General features: G+C 41.0%; 1 protein-coding gene across 1 annotated transcript in view; it reads right to left on the reverse strand.

Annotated features, from left to right (window-relative positions):
• Window positions 1-24,624, reverse strand: part of ERC2 (ELKS/RAB6-interacting/CAST family member 2) — a gene marked incomplete at both ends in the record, with an annotated part of 833,862 nt that overhangs the window by 342,851 nt on the left and 466,387 nt on the right. Inside the window, one exon of the mRNA XM_082663222.1 lies at window positions 14,015-14,150. Within this exon, the coding sequence (XP_082519348.1) occupies window positions 14,015-14,150 (136 nt within the window). The remainder of the gene's footprint in view (window positions 1-14,014; window positions 14,151-24,624) is intronic.

Genomic DNA, 24,624 nt, shown 5'->3' on the forward strand with positions numbered 1-24,624 from the left:
GGCTTGAGATTGGTGTGCTAGAGTAGTCAGAGAAGGAGCCAGTGGGAGGAGAGGGGTTCCCAGAGAAAGCCAGGGCCAACGGCACAGGGCACTGCAGACTCTGGTAAGGTCTCCAGGGAGCCCTCGAAAGCGTTAAGTGTTGAACAACAATATGACATCATCCTCCTCAGCGTCGTCACGGCACCAGCAAACACCTACTCTGTGCTCTGTGCTGTTCTCTAAATGACCACAGTACTAGGTAGGAGGTGGGTACTGTCATCACCTGAGATCCAGAAACTTAACCTGCCATATATCACACAGCTAAGGTCCATGACCTTAACCAGCGTGGTAACAACACATCTTAAAAAAAGCAATCTGCATGATAAAGAGATAAAAGGGTCAAACCACTCAGAGGTGAAGGCAACTAGACTGGGGAGACTGTGCCTGCTGATGGAAAAGTCCCTCCAGGGATGTCACTGACTCTCAGAGGATGCTTGTGGAGAGTGAGTGAGTATGCTATTAAATATAAGAGTGGCAAAAAGTAATAAATGATTTTGGATGTAACTAAATTAACAAAATAAACATCATAAGTAGACATCTTGACGATTTTATCCATACCCCTATAAGTTTATATATTCAAACTTGAAAAATTTTTTTCTGAAACGTCTCTTTGAGAAAGAGTAGGTGGCTTTGTAATCAGGGTGGCTTATATTTGGGTATATATGATAATATTTTCAGATTCATAAATGTTGGAAGTACTCATCAGAAATAGGGAGGGGGCCCAGCCCTCATCCTGGGGACATTTGCAGGAAACCCCAACAAATCTGCAGGAGCTGCCTTAGGTGAACAAATTCAGGCTGCTTTTGCTTAGAATGTTCATCTGCTGTACTTGTACTGTTGCCTAGTCTAAACTACAAAAAAAATCTCTTTGGGTTGTATTCCCCCATCTCCTAGTACATCGTACATTATGATTATGTCGTCATGGTTATATCTGTCCATTACATAGGGTGACGAAGAAGCAAGAACCTAGTCTCAGAAACCCAAAAGGTTAGTACAGAGCCTGACACAAATGGCTGTGGAATGAATGAAACTTTCATTTCATCAGCATTTAAAATATAGAGAAATGACCTTATTTTTATATGGTTAAAAAGCTTTAAGAATTAAAAACATTATAGAATCTGTTAAAACTGAAAAGAGGGTTCTCCCTCCTCTTGTAATATATCACCCAGACATCACAGTCCCTAAAGATGCAATTTTAACTACAACCCTGGTCTCAAACATTGGATGGTGGTGATTCCTGTGAGATGAAACTTTTATCAGGTGAACGAAGCCACAGTCTCGTACGGCCTTAATTCCCCATTTAGGGTACGGGGGTAAATAATTTTGTAAGATGAGTAAAAGGGTAAAGCCCTCATTAAGCCAGGTTAAGAGAGGTGCAGTTCATTCAGAGATTAGAGGCCCATTTACGATCAGACCCAGGCATCCAGGAGACATACATTCAATGTTATATTGTTTAACCGTTAACATTTTTAAATTTGCATTTTCTAGTTTCTCATAAGGATCCTTTCACAGCCAAAACTGTACAACCAAAACAGAAACAAGCCTGCAACTAATGACACAGGGACGCTCTGTGCTTCATTTTCAACCCGTATAATTGATTTTGACAGCATGACAGGAACCTAAAGCACTATATTGCACACCGCCAATGAACTGCTTGAGTAGGAAGCGGGCAAAACTGCATCCAAGTGAGAATTAACAATGGATACCTTAAAAATTCAATTTTATATTTTAAGGCTGGAATAATTTCCATCTCTTCCTCCAAAATATTCTTTATCAAATTTGGATTTGGGGCATAGCATAATGTGAGCTAGCTTATAATCAGAAGTCAGGGCAGATCCCAGAGTCACAGGGTGAGAGAAGGAAATACTACTATGCCTGTCATAAACATTTTTCAAGTTTGCTTCACATCAACGTTTTTAATGAGGTGCAATATTTTAAAACTATATCAGAAGTAGAACTTTCTTGGCCAATCTTTCTAACAGAACTATTTTTTAATCAAGTAGCAGGTGTAAAGCCATTTTAAGATGCCCAGGTGAATTTTTATTCAGCAACATAATAGAATGCTTAATAAAGCATCATTATAGAGTTTGTTCAACCTCAACCTGCAATCAAAGAGCTGACTGCAAAATTCAGCTATCAGCATTGTAAACTGCCTATATCAGCATTTGCCCAGGTTTCATAAAATACTAATTCTTTGCAATGTTAATAGATGTTCAGGGGCGGGGGTGGGGGGATTTCTTTTGTCAAATGGTTTGGAGAAATTTTCAAGAACATTAAACAGTTTTCTTGATCACAGCACTTCTCACTGTCTTTAATACGCTAATATGCACGGTGACTCTGCAAGTGAAGGAGATAGTACCTATTATTTTCCAAAGGCATTTGACAAACTGAACACTTTTTTCTAATAGTATCTCATAGAACTTCACTTTCATAAATGTGTTTGGGAAATGTAAACCTAGATAATATCAACCAGGTTTTTGTCAAATTATTCTCTTTCTATTTTCCCACAGCTCAGTATGACCCACACAGTTGAGGGGGGGAAATAGCCTCTATTGACATAGTGGCTTATTAAAATAATAGTCTACTTCACAAATAATTACATTTAAAAGCCACATAGCTGCTGCCCTTGAGAAATAAGTCTGTAACCCAAGTAGGTCAATTCTGAGGAGTTCCTGCATTGTTTATCTTGTGTCCAGACTGTCACAGTGCTAATCTTTATCTTATACCAAAAAAGTAACAATTGGTGGATGTATTATTATAACCGACTACTCTAAAGAAAGAAAACAATATTTTAGTGCACCCTACAAAAGTCTTCAAAAAATGGCAGTCCTTGCAATTCAGATGGAAAACAGAATGAGTTCTTCGAAAAAATTATATTTAAAACTGCGTATTATACTACAGGGCTGGTACTGAAGGAGACGAATTTCCCCCATTTTCCTGGATTCCCAACTCGAAGACATCCCTACCACTGACACGAACGCTCTGTGTGGGCAGCAGCATTGACAGTGGGACCGTGAACTACCCTCTCAGATGGCACTTTTAATTCATCACATGTATGCATCCTTCAGTTAGTCCCAGGACCCCAGGATTTCAGAGTTGAAAGGGACCTTATCCCAATATAAGCCTCTTGTTTTGTAGACAAAAAAGCAGACTCGGAGAGAACAAAAATCCCTTGCTCAAAGTCACACAGCTAATTATAGACCGAGCCTAGAATAGAATCCAGATCCTCAACTCCCTTAGTACTTTCTTCTCTCGCTCACTCAGACACTAGAAGCTCACTGCAGAGCTGTGCTACATAAGGCCTTCTGGAGCTTCTGCTGTGGCCCACCAAGTCTGCAGCTACAGAAACATCCTCATTGTTACCTCTTTCAAACCTTCCATCCCGGAACAAGCAACAGCCCAGGAACACACTCTCTACTTTACTTACAGAAGCTGCTGCAAATAAGATGCCTGGGAAAAACACCTTTAGTCAGAAGAAAAGATCTTGAGATATTCAAGGGTAAAAGAATGTTATCATACTGATTGTTAAATGCCCAGCAGGTAGCACAGCACCTGGCCCACAAAAGTCCTCAAAAAACATCAGTGGGACTGCTTGCTGAACTGAGGCAACATGAAGGCAGAGCTTTAGACGCTTTTGAGAAGCATTTAAGTCTATCCCATTAATTAAAAGACGTTTAACCAGTACTCTATAAAATCCATGTGAAGCCTCCTTACCCAAGGTTATGTCATCTAACTTTTCTACCTGTTTTTGGAGTAGCCTGACCATTATTTTCACTGTTGCTATAGTTACTGTAGTTGAGACCTGAGGAAAAATGCCAGCTCTTTCTCTTGTTTAACATCACCAAGTCTCAATCTTCTCATCTGTAAAAATGGCTTCAAAGATGGTAGCAATCTGATTTGTTTGTTGGGAAGTTCAAACAAGTCAATGTGTATACAGAGCAATTTGGCCAACTAGGCTTGGTTTTTAACAGCTGCTTGTATTGAGAAAATTATGAAAGCTGGGTGGGCAAGAATCCTGAGATCAGATGTGTTTGTCTGTTGTGGGTGTCAAAGGGGAGAGTGCAACATACATACTGGATACTTGCTGTAGATGCAGTGGTGCACTGCCCAAATTCCTCTTCAGGACTGAGGCACTCGCTCCCCAGGTGCCAGGGACATGCCCTACCTGAGAGCTGCCTTGCCCTCCCCAGGGGTTGTGTGCATCCATTGATTGTTGATGAGGGGTTACAAAGGCCCAGCCCTCTCATCTCAACTGGCCTCAACTCCATCCAAACGGCTACCCCAACTCCAGAGGAACTGATAGGAACTGCTGAGGCCTTTGCTGCAACTACATTACAGTTCAGTTTCTTCCCGTGCCCAATCCTGCTTCCCTCCCTTCCTGAGAGCACTCCCAACCAACCCCCTGCACATTAATCTCAGATTCTAAATTTCCCAAGGAACTCAACCAAAGACATTATCCTTGGCCTAGTTCACTGCTCAGTAAAAAGTAGCAGCTATCGTTGTTACTGTTGAATTCTCTAAGCAATCCACACTTGTCTTCCATGATAAGAGACTTCCTGAGTCTCTTTATGGGTGACCAGACTCTGTGAATGAGAAAAAGTGGCAAAGATAGAAAAACTTAAACCAATTTTTATTTATCATCTAAAGTATCCTAAGCTTCATAGACAGTTCTCATAGCAATTTTCTTCACTGCCAATTTGCCACTTCTTTATTTACTCTATTTTAAAAACATAAGAGAGAACAGGAGAAGACAGAATATCTTGTTTATAAAATATGCATAAAGCTTAGCTTATTGTGAGGGGTAATTTTATGTTGTCTTAGACAGTCAATCTAAAATCCAGCACTGAGGGAGCACAGGCCTGATCTTTGGACCTTTGGGTTAATGGTTCAAATCCTACTAAAGGCAGATGTATCTTATGGAACCAGAGGTCTGCACAAACAGCATTGGACAAGAATGCAGAAGGCCTGGGATCTGGTCTTCCTTTGGCCAATAACTCCTTCTGGGATCTTGGGCAGGTCGTTTGCCTTTGCTGGGCCCTACTTTCCTCATCAGCAAAACAAGGGGCTTGTATTAAACAAAGTCTATGGTCCTTTCTAGTAAGAAAAACTTATGATGGCTTAACCTTGCAGGGTTTTTTCAGGCAACATAAATAAGAAGTGAGGGAGAGTGTAATACCAGAGAAGAAATTAAAAATGTCATAAATCCAGATCACCAACTTCCCAAACACGTATTACAGGAGAGACTATTAAGTGAATAGGAACAAGATTTTAGAGTTGTATTTTCTTTCTGCAAGATTTCCATCTAAATCATTGCCCATGTCATTGATTGTCATTTCCATAATCTGGAGTGTTTGAATATATAGCTTAGCAATGCTTTGGACAAGCTGTAAGTCAAAGTTAACATTTTTTTAAATTAACCATGCCCAGGTCTCCACGTCGGCCAGCGATGGTCTGAAATACCAACATCTATCAGAAAGAGGTTATTGATGTCAGGGTGACATGCACTGTGATCTGTAGGTGCTCCCATAACTAACCCCTGGTAGCCATATCTCAGGGTAAGCCTGCCATAATTACCCTGGCCAGGAAGAGCTGGTTTAACTGGACTGGCTTTTTTTTTTTTTTTTTTTTTTTGCGGTACACGGGCCTCTCACTATTGGGGCCTCTCCCGTCACGGAGCACAGGCTCCGGAAGCGCTGGCTCAGCGGCCATGGCTCATGGGCCCAGCCGCTCCGCGGCATGTGGGACCCTCCCGGACCGGGGCACAAACCCGTGTCCCCTGCATCGGCAGGCGGACTGTCAACCACTGCGCCACCAGGGAAGCCCTGGACTGGCTTTTTTGATGCATGCTGAACACGATTGCCCCTAGGGATTACCGAATCCCAGAATCCCACGTGCGCGAGTTATTATGTAAATTCTACCTTTGAAAAAATAGTAAGGTGTGCTATCAGAACTTTTTTCTTCTTCCAGTCCCCTTGCCTTCAAAGTGTAGGTTCTTCAGTAATGCCTTCATTGTGTCTACTTTGAAAATTATACTGCACATGGTATGGATTCAAGCAGAATAGAAGAAAAACATACTCCCAAGTACACACCTTAAAAATCTTACTTCTCAGTGGCTTTTAAAGCATGATTTCTGGTTCACAAACTTTCACCTGGGAAAGGAATACCACCCCATGAAAGCACTTTGAGAAGCACACAGGGCTCTGGCTGAGCTGCCTTATTCTTATTATTGGCTAACTTGATCACCAGCAGTGATTTTAATAAACATATAAAAATGACGTCTCCAGTTTACAGCCCAAACCTCACCTCAAAATAAACCCAGAGGTCAAAGTTAAACAGAGGAAAAGCAGACTCTACAAAGCAAGCCCCCCTCTCCCTAGAGCTGAAGCACACTCTTCCTTTGGCACATCTATGTCTGCGTCTAATTCTCACTGGAGATCATACTAGGATGCAGGTTGCCTTCCCCTTATCAATTTGTATTTCTGGGACCAAAGGCACAAAAATGGGATAATATTTTAAAAAGTCTCATCCTCCTAAGGAACCTCCACCTAAATGAATAAGATTATCAGATCATTCTAGCAAGATTTCTTTTTCCAGCCCCCATCCCCTCAAGCTTTGTTATTCCAGACCATTCAAGACGCTACTCCCATTTTAACAGTGATTTCATCTGACAAATATGTTACATTTCATTCTGCAGGATCTTCTGTCTTTGACAAACATCCACTTTGCTGAGAACTGCCGAAGAGGCACAAATGGAGCGAAACATGAAAACCCTGCAGCAAAGAATAATGAACTCCACTCTGTCTCCAGGGGGTAATTTAGTAGGTAGATTAGGCAACACTTGATTAAGGGTAAACCTCTCTTTTCCACAGAAATATATTGTGTTTGTACAGAGGGGCTATATGAAGTGGAGGATTAGGTCACAAATCCTCAGGAAAAAGCAGAAGACATTTCTCAGAAGAAATATGCAAGTTACTGCACGTCTGGAAAAACAAGTAATACTTTATTGGGAGGAAAGAAGAAAAACTCCACATACAACAGTTTTATTTACATGATTTCACTTGGCTTCTTGGAGCATTTGTAACAAATGGTTAGCTCCCAAATACATTGCACAGGATGCCTTGTCACCCCTGACAGTCTATGAGTTACTACAAAGAGTAACTGACTTCAACTCAAGGCTACTAGAAACTGATTGTCAAATAAGATTTTCTGAGAATGCCTACAGGGACCTGCTACAACAAAAGTCATTTTTTGGCTCGTGGGGGATTATAGTGTGATAGAAAAACAAATGTCAAAATAAATCCCCAAGAAAAGAAAGCACTTCTGTACTAACTGGCAGTCCCCCTCGCCAATGTTCTGTGTCCTCCACAGACCTGCAAATACTTGAGTATTTCTCATCGTCTGAAACCATGAACAGATTTGGAAATGTTGGATGAAGCTCAGTCCACATGTCAACAACACGATGGAATTTATCCATAATTTAATGGAACTTCCCAATCTCTACCCATCAAGGTAGAAAATCACAAGACAAAAGAAATAAAACACCTCAGAGTATTAAAAAAAAATCATATTAAGTTCTAATGAAAATTCGAACAAATGTGGATTTTTCTTTTAAACCTATGTTAGGATGACTTTTCTCATCTTTCCATATGTTGAACAAGACGGCTGAAATGGAGCCTTCCTAAATCACTCTACACCATGCCAACAGAACAGCCATGGAAAACTAGGAACTAAATAATCATATTTTGACAATGATGAATCTCTTAACTCTGCTGGTCAGGTTTCTTCCAATGGCAGTAGTTAGAAGTGTACCATAACACATGAACATAGATCACAGTTACAGTAACAATTTTAAGCTTAGGGAATTGAACTTAACTCAGTGACTTAGAGAGATGAACGTATAGATATGAGGCTTAAAAATTGCTGCTTAAAACATACGTGTCCCTCTGTGAAGAAAAAGCTTAGCAAAGCTTGGGAACTTCATAAAGAACTATATGTTTTGCTGAAATCTACACATTTTTGAGGTTTATGTTGTTTGTTACACTCCCTCTGTTAGCCCCATTCCAACTCTAATTGGAGGAGCAAAGTAAAGGAAGTCCCATTGGAAAAAAGATATGGATGCACAGAGCTACACAAATTGAAAAATAAAATTGTCTTTCTAGGTTTTTTTTTTATTTTTTAGAACTTTACTAAAAGGACAAGAACAAATGGGAACATTCATTTGCTTTTTAAACTGATCACACTTGCGTTTAACCACTGGCAGAGAAGAAACTTTACAGTTCCCTGGGAACCTATAATTTGGAAACGGAAGCATACAAGAACAGACTTTAGTTTTCAAGCAATAAATTGAAGAGAATTCTGCAGACATACAACAGAAAAGAAGCATAAAATATCGGCGCATGTATTTCTTAGAATGTTAGTTCATTAACTCGATAAAAGCTGCACAGGGAAAAATGCAGCCAAAATCTACAAAGATGTCCACTGGGACTTCAAATTGGCATATTTACTCAGCAAGAAATAGCTAGAGGTCGGCGGGTGGGGAATGCACCCCATTCTGGTAATGACGATTTAGGGTGAATCTTCGGCAAAACACCTTGTTGAAAAATGTTCATGTGGGCTCTAGTGGGACACACAGAAGCCCAAAGCCCCAAGGCCAGTCATAAATATTATGCTCTATAATCTGTGTCCTGGGAAACAGTTCTAAAGAATTATACAAGAAAATCATGATCTTTCACATCTTACTTTCACACACAATTCAACACAAACTTGAAAAATGTTTTAATTTTTCCTCCTATTGCCCAAAATGGTTTTTTAATGCTTTATCGGAAACTTTCATTTACTGGTGTGTGCTCTATATCTGTATTACTCATCAGTGTAAAATAATTGCAAAGTATTTGTTGGGTGATACTCCCAATGGTCACTGTCTTCTATGTTTAAAAGCTCATTATCAGTCTCTCTGGGAGAAAGCTCTAATAACTGAATGCCACACACATCAGGTACTATGCTAGGCTCTTTCATAAACCTCATCTTATTTAACCCACCCATGGACGAAGAGAGTGTAATCCCCACTTACAGATGAAAAAAGCGAGGGTCAGAGAGATTCTCTGCCTTACTCAAGGTCCTGAGCTAAAAATAATAAGGGCCACTATTGGAACACTGGACAGTTCAGCTCCATGGGTCTTTATCTTTCCCTTCCTGCTCTCTTTGCCAATTCTCAAAAAAAATTTTTTTAGAACTTAAATTAAGAACACTCTCTATTCCTATAGATTGTGGGTATTCCTCTGGGGAACAATAACTCAAGCTACTCAAGGTATTTTCTGACAAAAAAAAAAAACTCACACAAACACGCTGAACTGCCGCCTGTCTTTGATGGGTCAAGCTGATCTAGCTAGGGTGCACTCTTAGTCTCTTTATTTATACCACGTGAAACCAGTGGGATCAGAGCATGAGGTTGTGCAACAGAGGCTGCAAACCAATGGTCAATTCACCAGCACGTGCTTCACTGGACCCATAGAGTGCTTTAAAAAATTGAACCAATTTTCTCAACTCCATGGATTTCACATAAAAATTCACATTTTATGACAGACAGAAGGTCCCTCAACCCTAGGCCCGCCTTCGTGGCAACATCCAGCCAAAGCTTAGTGGTCCCAACTCCTTTCGATGAGGCATGGGCTCTGGAGTTCCCTCAGTCTCCTTCACTCTCAATTACATTCATAAACTAAGGCCACTGCAGCTGTAATTTTTCATTATATTTATGTTATTGTTTTTCCTATAATAGAGAAATGTTTCTCCAAACCTTATCTCTTTTAACAGATTGAGTGACTGGTCTCAATTCTTCACCCTTCCTTGTATCTACTTCTTTACAATGTTCTCTTCATAGACAGAGTACCCTTCCCCAATCCTTGACTATTAGCTTATACATGTGTCTTGAAGTGGGGTGAAAAATCATCATGTTAAAGACTAGGCCTTATGAGGCCTAGCATGTTTTTGCTTTCTGTCTTGTGCCTCTGCTACTGTCATCAGAAGAGTTTCCCTTGGGTTGCTGATGCCCCTCCAGCCTGAGTCTCGGACTAAACACATGTGGAACAGAGCTGCCCGGCCACCCACAGACCTGAGTGAGAAGCAGACATGCCCACACTAGGCCACCCTGGAGCAACTGAGCTACTCTGTCCACCTAAAAATCTGTGAGAATAACTACTAATGCTTTAAAGTCAATGAGTTTGGGGGTGATTTGCTACACAGCATTATTATGGCAATTGCTAACTGATACATCTCTACCAAAAAAAAAAAAAAAATACAAGCTGAAAGAACCAGACGTCATAAATTTTCTTACATGCAAACCTGTTTCTTACTTATATGAACAGCTTGGACCCTGAAGGCATTTGAGTTTGCAATTCCTGACATAAAGCTATAAACTTAGGAACTAAAGATGGGTGAGTTTGTGAAACGTTTCTTAGCATTACTATATTTCTAAGTTTGAATGAAATGGCCCAGTTTTTGCCTACATCCTGGTTTAGACAATAAATAACATGGTCACTCTATCTACATTCAAATTTGTCTCCAATTTTCATACCAACTGGATGAATCTCTTTGATCTCTCTTTGGAGCCTAAGTGAACAGCTATTATTATTGCAGGCAGTACTTTACCTGAGATTTTTCTGGATGTAATACCTATTTGGTTGGTTGAAATCATGAAGTCAGGGTGTCCAACCATTACAAAAAGCTGGTGTAGAATCAATCACATTTAGTAAGTGCCAATCCCACATCTACCAACCAGTCAACCAACCAACCAACCAAACCAGATCCCAGTTGACTGATACTTAAAGGGATTAATAGGCTAACTTATAAACAGGAAGTACTTAAAACAACAGCAATACTGAAAAATCACGTGCCCCTAGAAAGGAAAGTTCTGTCTTCAGAAGGCAGTAATTACTGCATCTGAGTACATCTGCTTAACAATCCAGGAAAGTGGGAGTTTCACTCTCGATTAACCTTAACCAGAGACATTTTCATCAAAATTAATCGTGATTACTTTTTATTGCATTTCAAATGCTATCCTTTATTTGGGGTGGTCAGGAATGCAACTAAGCAATTCCAGACCATGCTATCTTTTATGAATATGCCTATGAGGTAGTTATCAAGGCCCCTTATGAAAATACTGCTATACAAAAGTTCATGGGCCAAAACAAGACATTAATTTCCATAACTAGATGTGTCCTTAGAAAAGAAAAAAATTACTATGTACAGAAAAAAAAAAACTTTGATGCTCAGTGCATATCAGAGTAGAACTATATAAATACCCATGCATGTAATAAATATTCTAAAAAATGTTTCTTTTATCTTTTCCTTGTTACTATAATAACAGTTCATCATTAACACTTATTTTGACCATAGCTTATGCCAAGTACAGTTCTAAATTGCATTGTCAATTTAGAACTGTCAATTGCATTGACTCTTTAATCCTCCCAATAACTCTGGAGTAGATTCAATTATTATTCTCATTTTACAGATGAGGAAATTGAGGCTTAGGGAAGTTAAGTAACCTGCTCAAGGACACTCAGCTAGTAAATTTTAAAGCTTGAATCCCAGGCACTCTAGCTCCAGAGTCAGCTAAGAAAGGTAACAACAACACTTAACTTCACTGCCACCATGACCAATTGGTCTATTATGTTTTGTGCTCTGACTGTACCTTGCTCTCTGCAGCCTCTGTACTTTCTCTGATAGTTCTCCTGGCCGGTGAGCCTTCTCTACTGCTCTGTTCCTTCCATGTCAAACTTATTCACCTCCAATCCCATCTATCCCATGAAGTCTCTCTGCCACTCCACAGTTTTCTTACCTTCCTCTCTTAATTCTCCAGAACTCTCACTATTTGAAGACAGTCAGATCTGGATTTCAGTCCTGACTTTGCCACTTACTAGCTAAATAATTTTGGGCAAGTTACTTAACCTCTAACGGCCTTCTTCTTCTCATATATCAAATGGTAGTGAATATACCCCTTATTATGGTTATAGTGGATCTCTGTGATTTTGCCTGCCTAGCACCTGTTCTGAACAGAACTCCTCTCTTTCCTGTGGGAGATCACCTGTCCTCAATCTCAGCCCAGCAGATTTGGGTGAGGTTAACCTTTTCCCCCTAGGTTCCAGGTAATCATATAACTTGATCCTGGCCTGGCCAATTTATTTATTCTATCGGCCTTTGAGTTTTTGCTAGAATGACTCAGAAAGATCCTTTCTCCTCCCCCTGTGGTGGCTGCACTTATAGAATGTAGGCTGGCTGCTGGTGGCCATAGTTGGCATCACTGTGGACAGCCTTCCTGAGACTCAAGGCAACAAAGAGCAAAGCATGCCTGTGAGTAGAATGAAGACAGATTCCTGATGCCATTGCTTGAATATCTGCATGTAGTCAGACCTGAATTCCTCTCCTGGCCTTTTCAGTTTATTAAGCCAACAGATTCCCCCCAACTTTTTTTTTTTTTGCTTAGTTCAAGTTGTTGTGTTCCTGTCACTTGGAAATAAGACTCCCAACTAACCCAGTTGACATAAGAATTTAATAGGTGCTATAAAGTACATAGCACAGTACACAGCACACTGAAAAGTCAATAAATGGTACCCACTACTGTTATTGTTCCTCTACGTTAGTTTCTTGAAGGCAGGAAGACCTGAAGTCAGATCTATGTCCACCCCTTACTAGGATGCCACTTCATAACTTTTCTGAGACTCTAGTATTATATAAAATTGCCAGCATTATTGGTGAGGAATAAATAAGAATACATGTCTGACAAGGCAACAAAATTCTGCAAATTTTAGTTACTATTATCTCAGTTTGTAGGCTCTAATATAACATCTCATAAGATTCATGGGAGAATTAACAACCAAAACCCTGGGTGTCAAAAACATTGAGGAAGCCATGGATTCAAATAAACTACCAGTCCATCTTAAGATGATCCCAGGAGTGAAAAAAGGACCTGATGCTCCTATCATGCTATCCAAATCAGGCATCGATGTAAAGGGGCTTCACTGACACCATTAAGGCACCTCCAGGACACAGAGAAAAAAGAAACTAATACTGACTAAGTAAGCACCTTGGGCCATGTTCTGTGCAAGACATTTCCTTGGATTTCCTACTCTGGAATAATTATTTATTTCTCTTTTGGTCAATTAAAAAATGAATTATGAGTACATATTGAAATTATCTAACTTCTTCTATCTCCAAGGAGGAAACCTAATATATAACTAGAGAAAGACACTAATTAATAAGCAGAATTTAACATGAACTCTGGCCAACTCGAACTTGAACTGCTCTGTTTAAAGGCACACTGGAATACATAAAGGGACTTCAAAGCAAATGCCCTGTTTTAGCTTGAATGTTTTATTGAACACATGGGGAGAGCTCTTTTGCCAAAAACAGGGATGGTTAATGAGGAAAAATTGGTGTTTTCCATCAGTCGGTTGGTTTCCGAGATAGGCCATCCATTCAGAGATAACTATATTCCACAGAAAAGACAGAATAATGATCACAGCCTTGGAGTTTTGAACAAAACAAAACCAGTTCTGTAAACTGTCTGAAGTCAGTTTAATGCATCCTCTTCCAAACACTTTCTGTGATAATACTCATACATTTCCCTTCTGACACCAAAACAAGTTCAATATAATTCTAAAAGGAAGACATTTCTGTTTGAAGCTTCTTGCCAAATCTATAACTGCAGCCCTTGCCTTTTAAGGTGAGGTACGGGAACCAAGAGACTGTGTGTAGCATTAGTAGTCTCCACTGTAGCCAGCCTTTCTTGGGCACTACTTTGAAAATGATGCTTTGAACTCGGAAAGACCTATTGGGCTCCCTGGGAGTACACTGTTAGTGCTGGACTCAGAGCAAAGGCAAGTCCACCATTTCCATGCATATTTTCCCACAGCAAGGAGTATATGTTGGAGGGAGTCAATCTCCAATTATTTAAGGGTTAAGAGGAGAAGGCTGGGCTCACCTGCAAATGCTGAGAGTTGTCAGCCATGCTATCCTCTCGCCTGCGGACTTCTTCCAGTAACTGGGCATTCTTCTTTTTTTCCAACTGTTGATTGTGCTTGAGGTTGGCCACCTTCTTATTCTGATCCTTCATATGCCTGAGAAAAGTCAGCACAGTTTGGTTAAATTCAACCAGTGGAAGATAATGAGTTATCATAATAGAAATACTAAGTATAGAATATTTTGCTATGAGTTCAGAAAAATGTAGGACCTGAGAATGTTCCATTCATTCAACCACAAGTACGTCTTGAGCACTCACTCAATGCCAGGTGCCAGAATGGCAGTGAGGCTGCAGTGGTGAATGAGAAAGGTAAAGTCTTCATCTTCCTCATGGAGCTTGGAGTCCAGTGGGGGAGACAGACAAGTACCAAGGAGACACAACTTAGGATTCCTAATGTTGAAGGAAATAAATAGGATGCTGTGAGAGATGATGATGTGCATTATGTGTGGACAGGCAGCGGGGTGTGGGAATGACTGCAGTCACTGTGGCCAGGGAAACCTCCCTAAGGAGACGAGACTATGGGTGAGACTCGAAGGATCCAGCCAAGGAGACACTAGTGGAGGAGTTCCTCAGGTGGAGAGAACAGCAGGTGCAATTCCCAAGGCAGGAAAGAACACAGTTACTTCTACAAACTGGAAGGTTGACGTGAGGCTAGTCCAGGCAAGGCGGGGGTGGGGTGGGGTGGGGTGGGAGCGTGGGCAGGAAGGGGCGGGGTTGGGGGAGAAGTGAGGTAGGAAAGGGGACTGCAAAGGTAGGTGGGACTCAGCGCACAGAGGCCCCTGTGGTCTGTGATGGGGCATTTACTTTCTTCTAAGTGGTTGCTTTTCTAATTACTATTATTCTTTTGGATCACATTCCTATTTTGAGATCACAATCTATTACTTTGATTTTAAAATAATAATTACAAGGCTCCAATCAAATACACTGTCATCACTTAGCTCAAACAGAATAACACTTTGGCTAATCACCATGTTAAATAAAGCCCGGGTGCTTGGAATAAAAGATCTTAATGAATCTATAGAATGTCAAAGTGCAAAATCATAAAGTGATCAAGTGAGTAAAAGACTAAAGACAGAGGACAGGTTAAAAAAACGTGTGTGTGTTGGAGGGAGTTACAGACTTAATGTGGACTATTTCACCAGTAGTGTTTAGCAAAACATTCCACAGATTTAGGCAACCATGTCGACAGCAGCTGCTATAAATCTAATCCAACACATGAGCAGGCAGGAGGGCAGTACAGAGAGCTCAGAAGCAGTGATTCCAGAAAAGGAGAGCCACAGAGCAGAATCACTTGGGGTCCTTGCTAATCCCTCTGTCCCCTCTCCCCAGCACTGCTGAGTCAGCGACTGTTACTGAGCCCTGACTCCCAAAAGAAGCGTACTGAGAATCACTGCTCTTGCAAAGTTATGAATGAGACGAAAACTAGGTGATAAGCAGCAAACATGTCCAGAGGAAACCATTAATAACCAGGTGGAAGTCACGCTCAACGAGAAACCCTTATTTCTAGTCCTCATAAAATTATATACTCCCCTACTCCCTCCCACTCCAAGAAAATGAAGTTCAAGAGAATTGTTGATTAAGCCAAAAAATCTATTAGAAATCCTGCTAATAAAAATATTCAGAACACTTTGGCTCCTTATAAATATTTACAGAACCAACTGAAGCAGTGATTTTAATATTCCTGGTGGCACTTATTAAGGGGGTAAAAGGTGAGATAGAATAACCATATTCTTAGTCGTTATTTGGATTGGATAATCACTGTCTGATGATTCTCATTTTTACAGGATAAAGTAATGCATACATATGAAACTATGAACTAAGTCTACTCGCTAATCTACTTTTAGGAGATTGTCTTTTGGTTACTATAAAGATGTTAAGAGTGACCTTTTGCTTCCTCATTGAAAAAGAATATAGTAGTTCCAAAGCTCACGCTAACCCAGGGCAAGCACATTTTCTAGTTGCTTAGGAAATAACATCAGTGCTCAGTAACAGAATGTGATGGAGAAGTCAGTAATATTAGTGAGGTGGTTTAATTAGAGAACATCTTTATAAAGAAATATTTTTATTACTTTGAAATACACACTTATACAGAGCTAATTGCTAAATATTTCCCCTGCAAGTACCAGTGATGAATAAAATTGATTATTATTACAAACATCATTTGCACTGTTAAAAAACTCCCACATAGTTCTTCGAGCAGTTTGAACATATTAGACCTTACCTCCTGGGATACTGCATGTTTTTTCAATTCAAAAACAAAAAAACAAATTCAAAATCCATGCATCCCTGAAAGCTTTCCTGAATTAAGAATGAGTAGCTAAGAAAAACGAGAAGCTGAAGTTCAGTCTCTGTGATGGAGGCTGATCACCAGTATTCTCCAACCATCCCTTCAAATACTGTCTTACTTAGGACACCAGTGATTAGAAAAGAAAAGCTGGGTTTTGAACGGCACTGCTTAGGATTTGGGCCAATTAGATCAGTGCAGAGTAAGGTGATAAAAATTACCATCTTGTCTCTGTACACGTGAACATCAAGAGGTATATACACAGTGTTCAAACTCCTTTGCAGGACTGCTATGGTTCTCAAATGTATTTCTATCATTGGAAGTGTTCCTTCTAGTAAAAGCATACTTGAAAGTTAAAAAGGGAAGGAAAAATTGCTCTGCCAGAGGTAGGATAGAGATAAGGAGTAGGGGGGCCTAGGAACAGGTGATCAGCACCTCACCTACTACACAATCTCTCTCAGGTGGCCCTCAGGGAAGCCACAAGTCTGCCTGAAGCACAAGTCAGAAACAGCAATTTACAGAGTAGGAGGAGAGACAGGGAGGCAGATAGAGAAGTCAGGAAATTTAAAAATGTGAGATACCCTGGAGAAGAGTAAATGCACCCACAGAAGCTCACTAGAAGGAATGACCATGGGGAGTTTTGCTACTAATAAACTTGACATTTCCAAGAATGAAATCTGTAAGTGACTTAACAGTCCTCTCACCACCTGCAAGAGTAAATTCACACTGTACAAATGGTGCTAAACTCAGTACAGATCTCAATTGTCTCTAATTTAAGAAGGCAGAGCTCCTGGGGGTACAGACTGCAAAGCCCTCTGGCAATACTGCCTCAGGGGAAGGTGTCATTGACACCCACTTCCCAAACGCCCACCCACTAGGCAACTCAGGCATTCCAAGGCTATGCCAGAGACTGACCTACTCCATGTTTGGGAAAAGAAGGTTTTTTTGGAGTGAACTATTTCTGAAAGGAAACACCATTAAAAATATATCCAAGACACAGTTTTTCTTTTAAAAAGCAGTTACGGGATCGGGGGGTGGATAGAGGTTAGTTGGAGAGCACAGCGATAGGGTCAGTTTTCAATGTTTGCCTTAAATTGACCAGTTTCATAAAGCAAGTCATGTCACTTTTCAAAATTCAGCCATCATTAACAAATTTGGACTAAATTAAAAAATTCCAACAGGTATCAAGATCAACAATGGCTACCATACTAAGAATGAATGCCTGATGTTTCTCCAAAGAAGACATACAGATGGCTAACAGGCACGTGAGAAGATGCTCAACATCACTAATTATTAGAGAAATGCAAATCAAAACTACAATGAGGTACCATTGCACACCAGTCAGAATGGTCATCATTAAAAAGTCTACAGGGGCTTCCCTGGTGGCGCAGTGGTTGAGAGTCCGCCTGCCGATGCAGGGGACACGGGTTCGTGCCCCGGTCCGGGAGGATTCCACATGCCGTGGAGCGGCTGGGCCCATGAGCCATGGCCGCTGAGCCTGCGCGTCCGGAGCCTGTGCTCTGCAACGGGAGAGGCCACAACAGTGAGAGGCCCGTGTACCGTAAAAAAAAAAAAAAAAAAAGTAACAAATGCTGGAGAGGGTGTGGAGAAAAGGGAACCCTCCTACACTGATGGTGGGAATGCAAATTGGTGCAGCCACTACGGACAACAATACAGAGGTTCCTCAAAAAAATAAAAATAGAGCTGCCATATGATCCTACAATCCCACTCCTGGGCATATATCTGGAGAAAACCATAATTCCAAAACATACATGCACCCCAATGTTCACTACAGCACTGTTTACAATAGCCAAGATATGGAAGCTACCAAAATGTCCATTGACAGATGAATGGATAAAGAAGATGTGGTTGGTGTTGGGTGTGTGTGTGTGTGTGTGTGTGGGTGTGTGTGGGTGTGGGGGTGTGTGTGTGTGTGTGTGTGTGTGTGTGTGTGTGTGTGTGTGTGTGTGTAATGGAATAGCACTCAGCCATAAACAAGAATGAAATTATGCCATTTGTGGCAACATGGATGGACCTAGAGATTATCATACTAAATGAAATCAGAAAGAGAAAGACAAATACCATATGATATCACTTAGAAGTGGAATCTAAAATATGACACAAATGAACTTATCTATGAAACAGAAACAGACTCATAAACATAGAGAACAGACTTGTGGTTGCCAAGGGGGAGGGAGGGTGGAGAGGAATGGATTTGGAGTTTGGGATTAGCAGATGCAAACTATTATATAGAGAATGGATAAACAACAAGGCCCTTCTGTACAGCACACGGAACAATATTCAGTACCCTGTAATAAAGTCTAATGCAAAAGAATACAAAAAAAATGTATATATATGTATAGCTGAGTAACTTTGATATATGGCAGAAATTAACATAACGTTGTAAATTACACCTCAAATAAAATAAATTTTAAAAAAGGAATAAATAAGCAGAATTTTGCTATTTTCACTAAAATAATCCATCAAATTAAAATTAGAAAGTATTCTCTAACTTGCTGTTGAGAGAGCATCAGGCCCTCAAAAATATTTGAATGAATGAATGCTTGCACCTGTGTCACTGTCATCTCTCTATGTTAATATCTAATAGATACTATAATATTGTTTGAACTTAGAAACCATATCAAATACTTTAAAAAATCCTACACCTTCTATGAAACTCAGAATAAATATTACTTTCACCAGGTTTGAGATCTCTTTCATTTATTTAAACCTTTATGATTTTTAGTTCTCCTGCCTTTAATACCATACTTTCTCCCACTTATCACACTGTGTTTGAGGGCTTAGTACCTCTCTTTTTCTTTCTTCCCAAAGGAAAGAGAACTGTTCTCTAGAATTACATAGCCTGGAGCATAGGACAGGAGATGCATATGTTTCTCTATGGGCATGTGTACATTTGCATATAAACTAGAAGATCAAAACTTCCCTTTTAAAATCTCGGCAGAAACAAGACGTCATTTTTTACCCATCTGCTCTCAAAATCTTTAAAGATTGATAACATCCATTGTTGGAGAGAATGCAGGAATCCAGCTCTCTCACATGTGGTCAGGAATGTCATGGACAAAAGCATTTTTGGAAACCAATTTGTAAGTATCCACCACAGCGTACATACCTTTTGCCTAAGCAAACCCACTTCTAGGAAAGTAGCCTACAAAAATGCTTGCACATGTGCACAAATATATGTGTACAACAATTTTCACAGTAGCACCGTAAAAGTAAAAATTTGAAAAATGCCTAGTCATCCATCAGAAGGAAACTGGCTGAAGAAATCAAGTACATTCATACTACAGAATCCTAAGCTAGCTAAGGACATTAAGGCAAAACTGAAGTATGGACATGGAAAAACCTTCAAGACGTACTGTTAAACAAAAAAGAAAGCAGGCAGCAGAACAATACGTATAGTCTGACCTTTTTTATGTTAAAATATAAAAGCCCGCTGGGATGTGTATGTGCACACAAATGGAAATGTCAAGTATATATACTCCCGGAAACTCCACACCAGTTTGTAAACAATGGTTATCGCTGAGAAAGGTAATTGGATTGGAGAAGGGGGAGCTTTCACAGTTTACTGTATGTATTCATATGTGTTTAAGGGATGTATAAATACAGACAAGGAAAGGCACAGATACTAAGTGCATAAGCCAATGATTTTTGACTAATCAAAATATAGAGCCTAGCCATCACCCAGCCTCATGTCCCTTCCCCCTGCCCTAAAGTAATCTCTGTTCTAACTTTTATCTACATGTATTTGTTTTGTCTATTCTTGAACTTCAAAGAATCATGCAGTACATGCTCTTTTGTATCTGACTTCTTTGACTCAAGGTAAGGTTTTGGTATCACTCATACTGTTGTACGTAAGCTCTACCTTACTGCTGAACAGTATCCCATTGCTATGAATATAGCACAGTTTGATTAGCTATTCACTTGTTAAGTGGATATTTGGGCTGTTTCCAATTTTTACTGCTAAGAATAAGCTTGCAATGAACATTCTTGTACCAGTTTTTCTTTTCCCCTGTGGACATGTTTTCATTTCTCTTGGATAAATAACTAGATGTAGGTTTAACTCAGAGTGTAAAATGGTACAACCACTGTGGAAGATAACTTCTGAGTTATATGAATCTTCCAGGAGCAGCTGCAGTGCAGGGGCTAGTAGCATTAACTCTGGAGCCAGACTGCCTGGGTTTCCATCAGAAGTCCACTACTTTATAGCTGTGTGACCACAGGCAAATTTCTTAACCTCTCTGTACCTCACATATAAAATGGAAATAATTGTGTGTAACTCATAGAGCTATTGTGAAGAGTTGATAAATTAGTACAGGTAAAATGCTTAGAGCAGACTACAGTATGTTGCCTCCCTCTCACACTTAGTTTACAATATGAATGTAATCATGTCTTGTGCAATATTGTGAACACATACTTAGTGTCTTGCTCCCCACACCAGAATAGCAGGTATTCCAAATACCTCAGGCAATGGATTTTGGAATGCATTACTAAACCCTTTTTGTCATACATTTAGTTTCCACTTGTGATTTCCTTAATAATAAGATAAGTTACATTCTTGGAAGGTTATCCTAATGAAAGTGTTGCAGGAAGGTCATGACAAGCATGGATAAGTGAGCTGGGATCCTGAAGTGACTGCACAAGTAGACGGGCCACACACACACAATGGAAGCTGACAATGAGTACTGCATGCAGAATTTCCCATAATAAAAGCTTTTACTTTTAACCACTGAGACGATCCCATTTTTTTTAAAAGCTTGTAAATACCATTCAGTACTTCAGCACAGCTATACATTTTAGAAAGCCATCATAAATATTCTAAAGTTATTTTTACAGCATGCACAAATGTGCTGAATATCACAAGCATGATATTCCTTCCTGAAAGAGAAAGTATCTGGCCAGCTTGGCTACTTGAATCTAGCTCTCCACCCCCCGCCAAAAGAGCAACAAGTAGGGTCAAGGTCTTAGGACTTAGTCTCTTGGACATTGTATTTTGCAGCATCCCCTCAAGAGCAGCCTACCAGTTTGGCCACTAGCTTTGACGACTGCCTAGGTCCTTGACAAAACCCTTCAGCAGGATGCCCACTATCTCCCCATGCTTTCCTTCTTGACTTCCCTCCTCAGTAGATTCCCCCTCCCCTCCCTACCTATAGTCCTTTCTCCCTTCATTCCCTGGAGGTAAGTACCCTCCCATCTCCCTCGTTTCTGTTCCCACCTCCTCTGTGGTGTTTGGGGCTGCCCAAGGATCCAGAGACAAGGCCACCTTCAGTTAAAACACATGATGCCAACACACCTTAAAGTGACATCATTTATCGTTTACCAGGACAGTTGGATATACCCAGAACCTGATAATATAGCTAAAGAAAGAAGGTGTTAAAGGGCAGGGAGCATTCAGATTTGAAAACCTGAGAGGTGGATCTTCCCAGAGACAAAGAGAGTCCTAGCTTTTCACCGTAGAGTGTTGGGTCCCACCAGCAAAACTCTCCTTGGAGGAGATGATTCAATAAGGCTATTCCTCATTCAGCCTGATGAGAATCATTTGAGACAAATCAGGTCAAGAAACAAGACAGTAAGATGCCCAAGACCAAGGACTTTGCTGCCAGATTGGCTGCATTCTCATCACAGAGGCATCCCTTACTAAGCGTGTGACCCCTGGGCAAGTTATCTCACTGTGGGGTGGGGGTATTAAATGGTTTCATAAGCCTAATGCTCTTAAAACAGTCCCTCGCACACAGTGGGTAAAATATAAATGTCAGCCTGATCCCCCTGACCCAAATAACCCTCTTCTAAAGTGTATATCTACTCCCCTCATTGCTGATTTCCCCACATGAGCCAGGAAAACCTAGAGAACAGATTACACAGCAGAAGACGGTCACAATCAGCAAGAGAAGGGTTTGTTTTCTAATAGATATTTCACTTCGGGGGAGGTTTCAAAGGGCTGACTCCTTTCAACTGTTCTCCCTTACCCTAGCCCTGAAGAATCTCCTCCGCCCAAATATCAATGGAGCACTACCCTAAGTATGGACGGAACCCAATGACCGACAGCCGAAGCTAAAGAGAGTAGATGATGGGGGCCTGTTACAGAAGACCCCCGGGATAGAGTGCACAGAGAGCCAGCCCTCTCTGATGCCCCCTTGCCCTCTTCTAGATGCACCTGGTAGGACTGGTATCCACAGGAAATTCAAACGGAAAAGGCAAGGCCTATTCTTCATCTGTCTCAGAACTCAATGTTCAGTCCATGGGCAGTTAATAATAAGGCACTCTTCTGTCAAGTAGACCATACACAGCTGTAAGGATCACACGATTACCTAAGAAGCTTGGCTCCAATTTACTATCTACCAAGTAGATTTTACTATTTTACCACGGAAATTCTCCCAAATGGGTCTGGTGACCCAGGGGGCACAGCCTGCTCATGTAGAGGCCTGAGAACTAGAATTCTTCTACAGTGAGGAACTCAGTCTCACAAAATGAATATCAGTTTATTGTCAAGGAAATGGTACCCAGTCAAAGTAGAAAGAAAGAAAATGAAACTGGACTGACAAATATAACAGGGCATTATTACCCAGTAAAAACACAATAACAAATCTAGAGCTGTCATTCCTATAAAGTCATTCTTCAAAGTACATTGAAAATCTAAAAGGTTGAGTCCAAAAGAAATGAGCTTTGTTTCTCTTTCCTAATTTAATTTATATTCAATAGACAGTTTTTAAAAATCTACACAGTTCACAGCAGGCTGATGGCTTGTTCTCATTTATGCTGCTGAGAAAAGCTTTCTAAAGTCTAAAAACAAGGATCACGGCAGTGTGGGAAGACACAGAGTTAGCGTCTCCCCACACCTAGGGCGCCTGCCGGCTGCTGGGGGGGGACTCTGACGCCCAAGGAGATGGGAGGAAACCCAAGGTGAACCGGTAGGACATATGGGTACTGAGCGGGGAGAAGTGGAGGCCAGACAGGATTGGCGCCTCTGAGGCCTGGGAGATCAGGATAGGCAGGTGGGAGGAGCCACCCGGGAGGAGCCATCCAGGAGGAGCTGTAGAGGAGCAGAGGGCGTTTGCTCCGCCCACTCAGGCCCGGGGAGACTGCTGAGCTCCCAGGCTGGTCCCTAGCCCTCCAAAGACCCCTGCTGACTGTGTGGGTCCCTGCGGGCATAGGAAGGAGGCCCTGGATACCAGGAGAAGCAGGTGGGAGGGGACCTCCCAGCCCGGAGGAGCAGGAGAGGAGGGCGTTTGCCCTACTCACTCTAGCCCAGGAAGCCCAGGAGCCCCTGCTGGGCTCCCAGGTGAGGTCCCCTACCCTCTAACACCAGGGGTGGGGGGCATGCCTGGGTTCCTTCTGTTCCTTGAGCCTAAGCCCCACCCCCACAGACCCCAGGGCCTTTTCCAGCCCTGTGGGTACTAAGCATAGGCCCCACCCACCACCCAAACCTCACCCTTGCTTAGGCCCCACCCTTCACAGCCAAGGCCTTCACCCCCCCTTTCTTTTTCCTTTTCCCTCCTCCTCTTTTTCACTATTGTGGTACTGATGTACCTTCCAGTTTTTGATTCATCTGTATTTTTATTTTTATATTCTTTCTAAGATATCTGTTAGTTTCCTAGTCTAATTTTATTTTTTACTTTGTTCTTTTCTCTCTCTCTTTTTTTTTTTTCTTTGCCACCCCACGCAGCTTGTGGGATCTTGGTTCATGAGCCGGGGGTCGGGCCGAAGCTCCTGTGGTGGGAGTTCCAAGTCAGAACCACTGGACTAACAGAGAACCTCAGACCCCAGGGAATAATCACCGGAGTGAGGTCTCACGGAGTTCCTCATATCAGCACCAAGACCCAGCTCTACCCAACAGCCTACAAACTCCAGTGTTGGAAGCCTCAGGCCAAACAACCAGTAAGACAAGAACACAATCTCACTCATTAAAAAAAAAAATAAGAGGTGGCGAAAAAATATGTCACAGATGAAGGAACAACGTAAAAATCTACAAGAACAAATAAATGAAGAGGAAATAGGCAAACTACCTGAAAAAGAATTCAGACTCATGATAGTAAAGATGATCCAGAATCTCAGAAATAGAATGGAGGCACAGATTGAGAAAATACAAGAAATGATTATCAAAGATCTAGAAGAACTAAAGAACAAACAAACAGAGACGAACAACACAATAACTGAAATGAAAAATACACTAGAAGGAATCAATAAGAGAATAACTGAGGCAGAAGAACAAATAAGTGAGCTGGAAGACAAAATGGTGGAAACAACTGCCAGGGAGCAGAATAAAGAAAAA

This window comes from Grampus griseus, assembly GCF_964374135.1.
Source record: "Grampus griseus genome assembly, chromosome: 10".
NCBI classification, from domain to species: domain Eukaryota; kingdom Metazoa; phylum Chordata; class Mammalia; order Artiodactyla; family Delphinidae; genus Grampus; species Grampus griseus.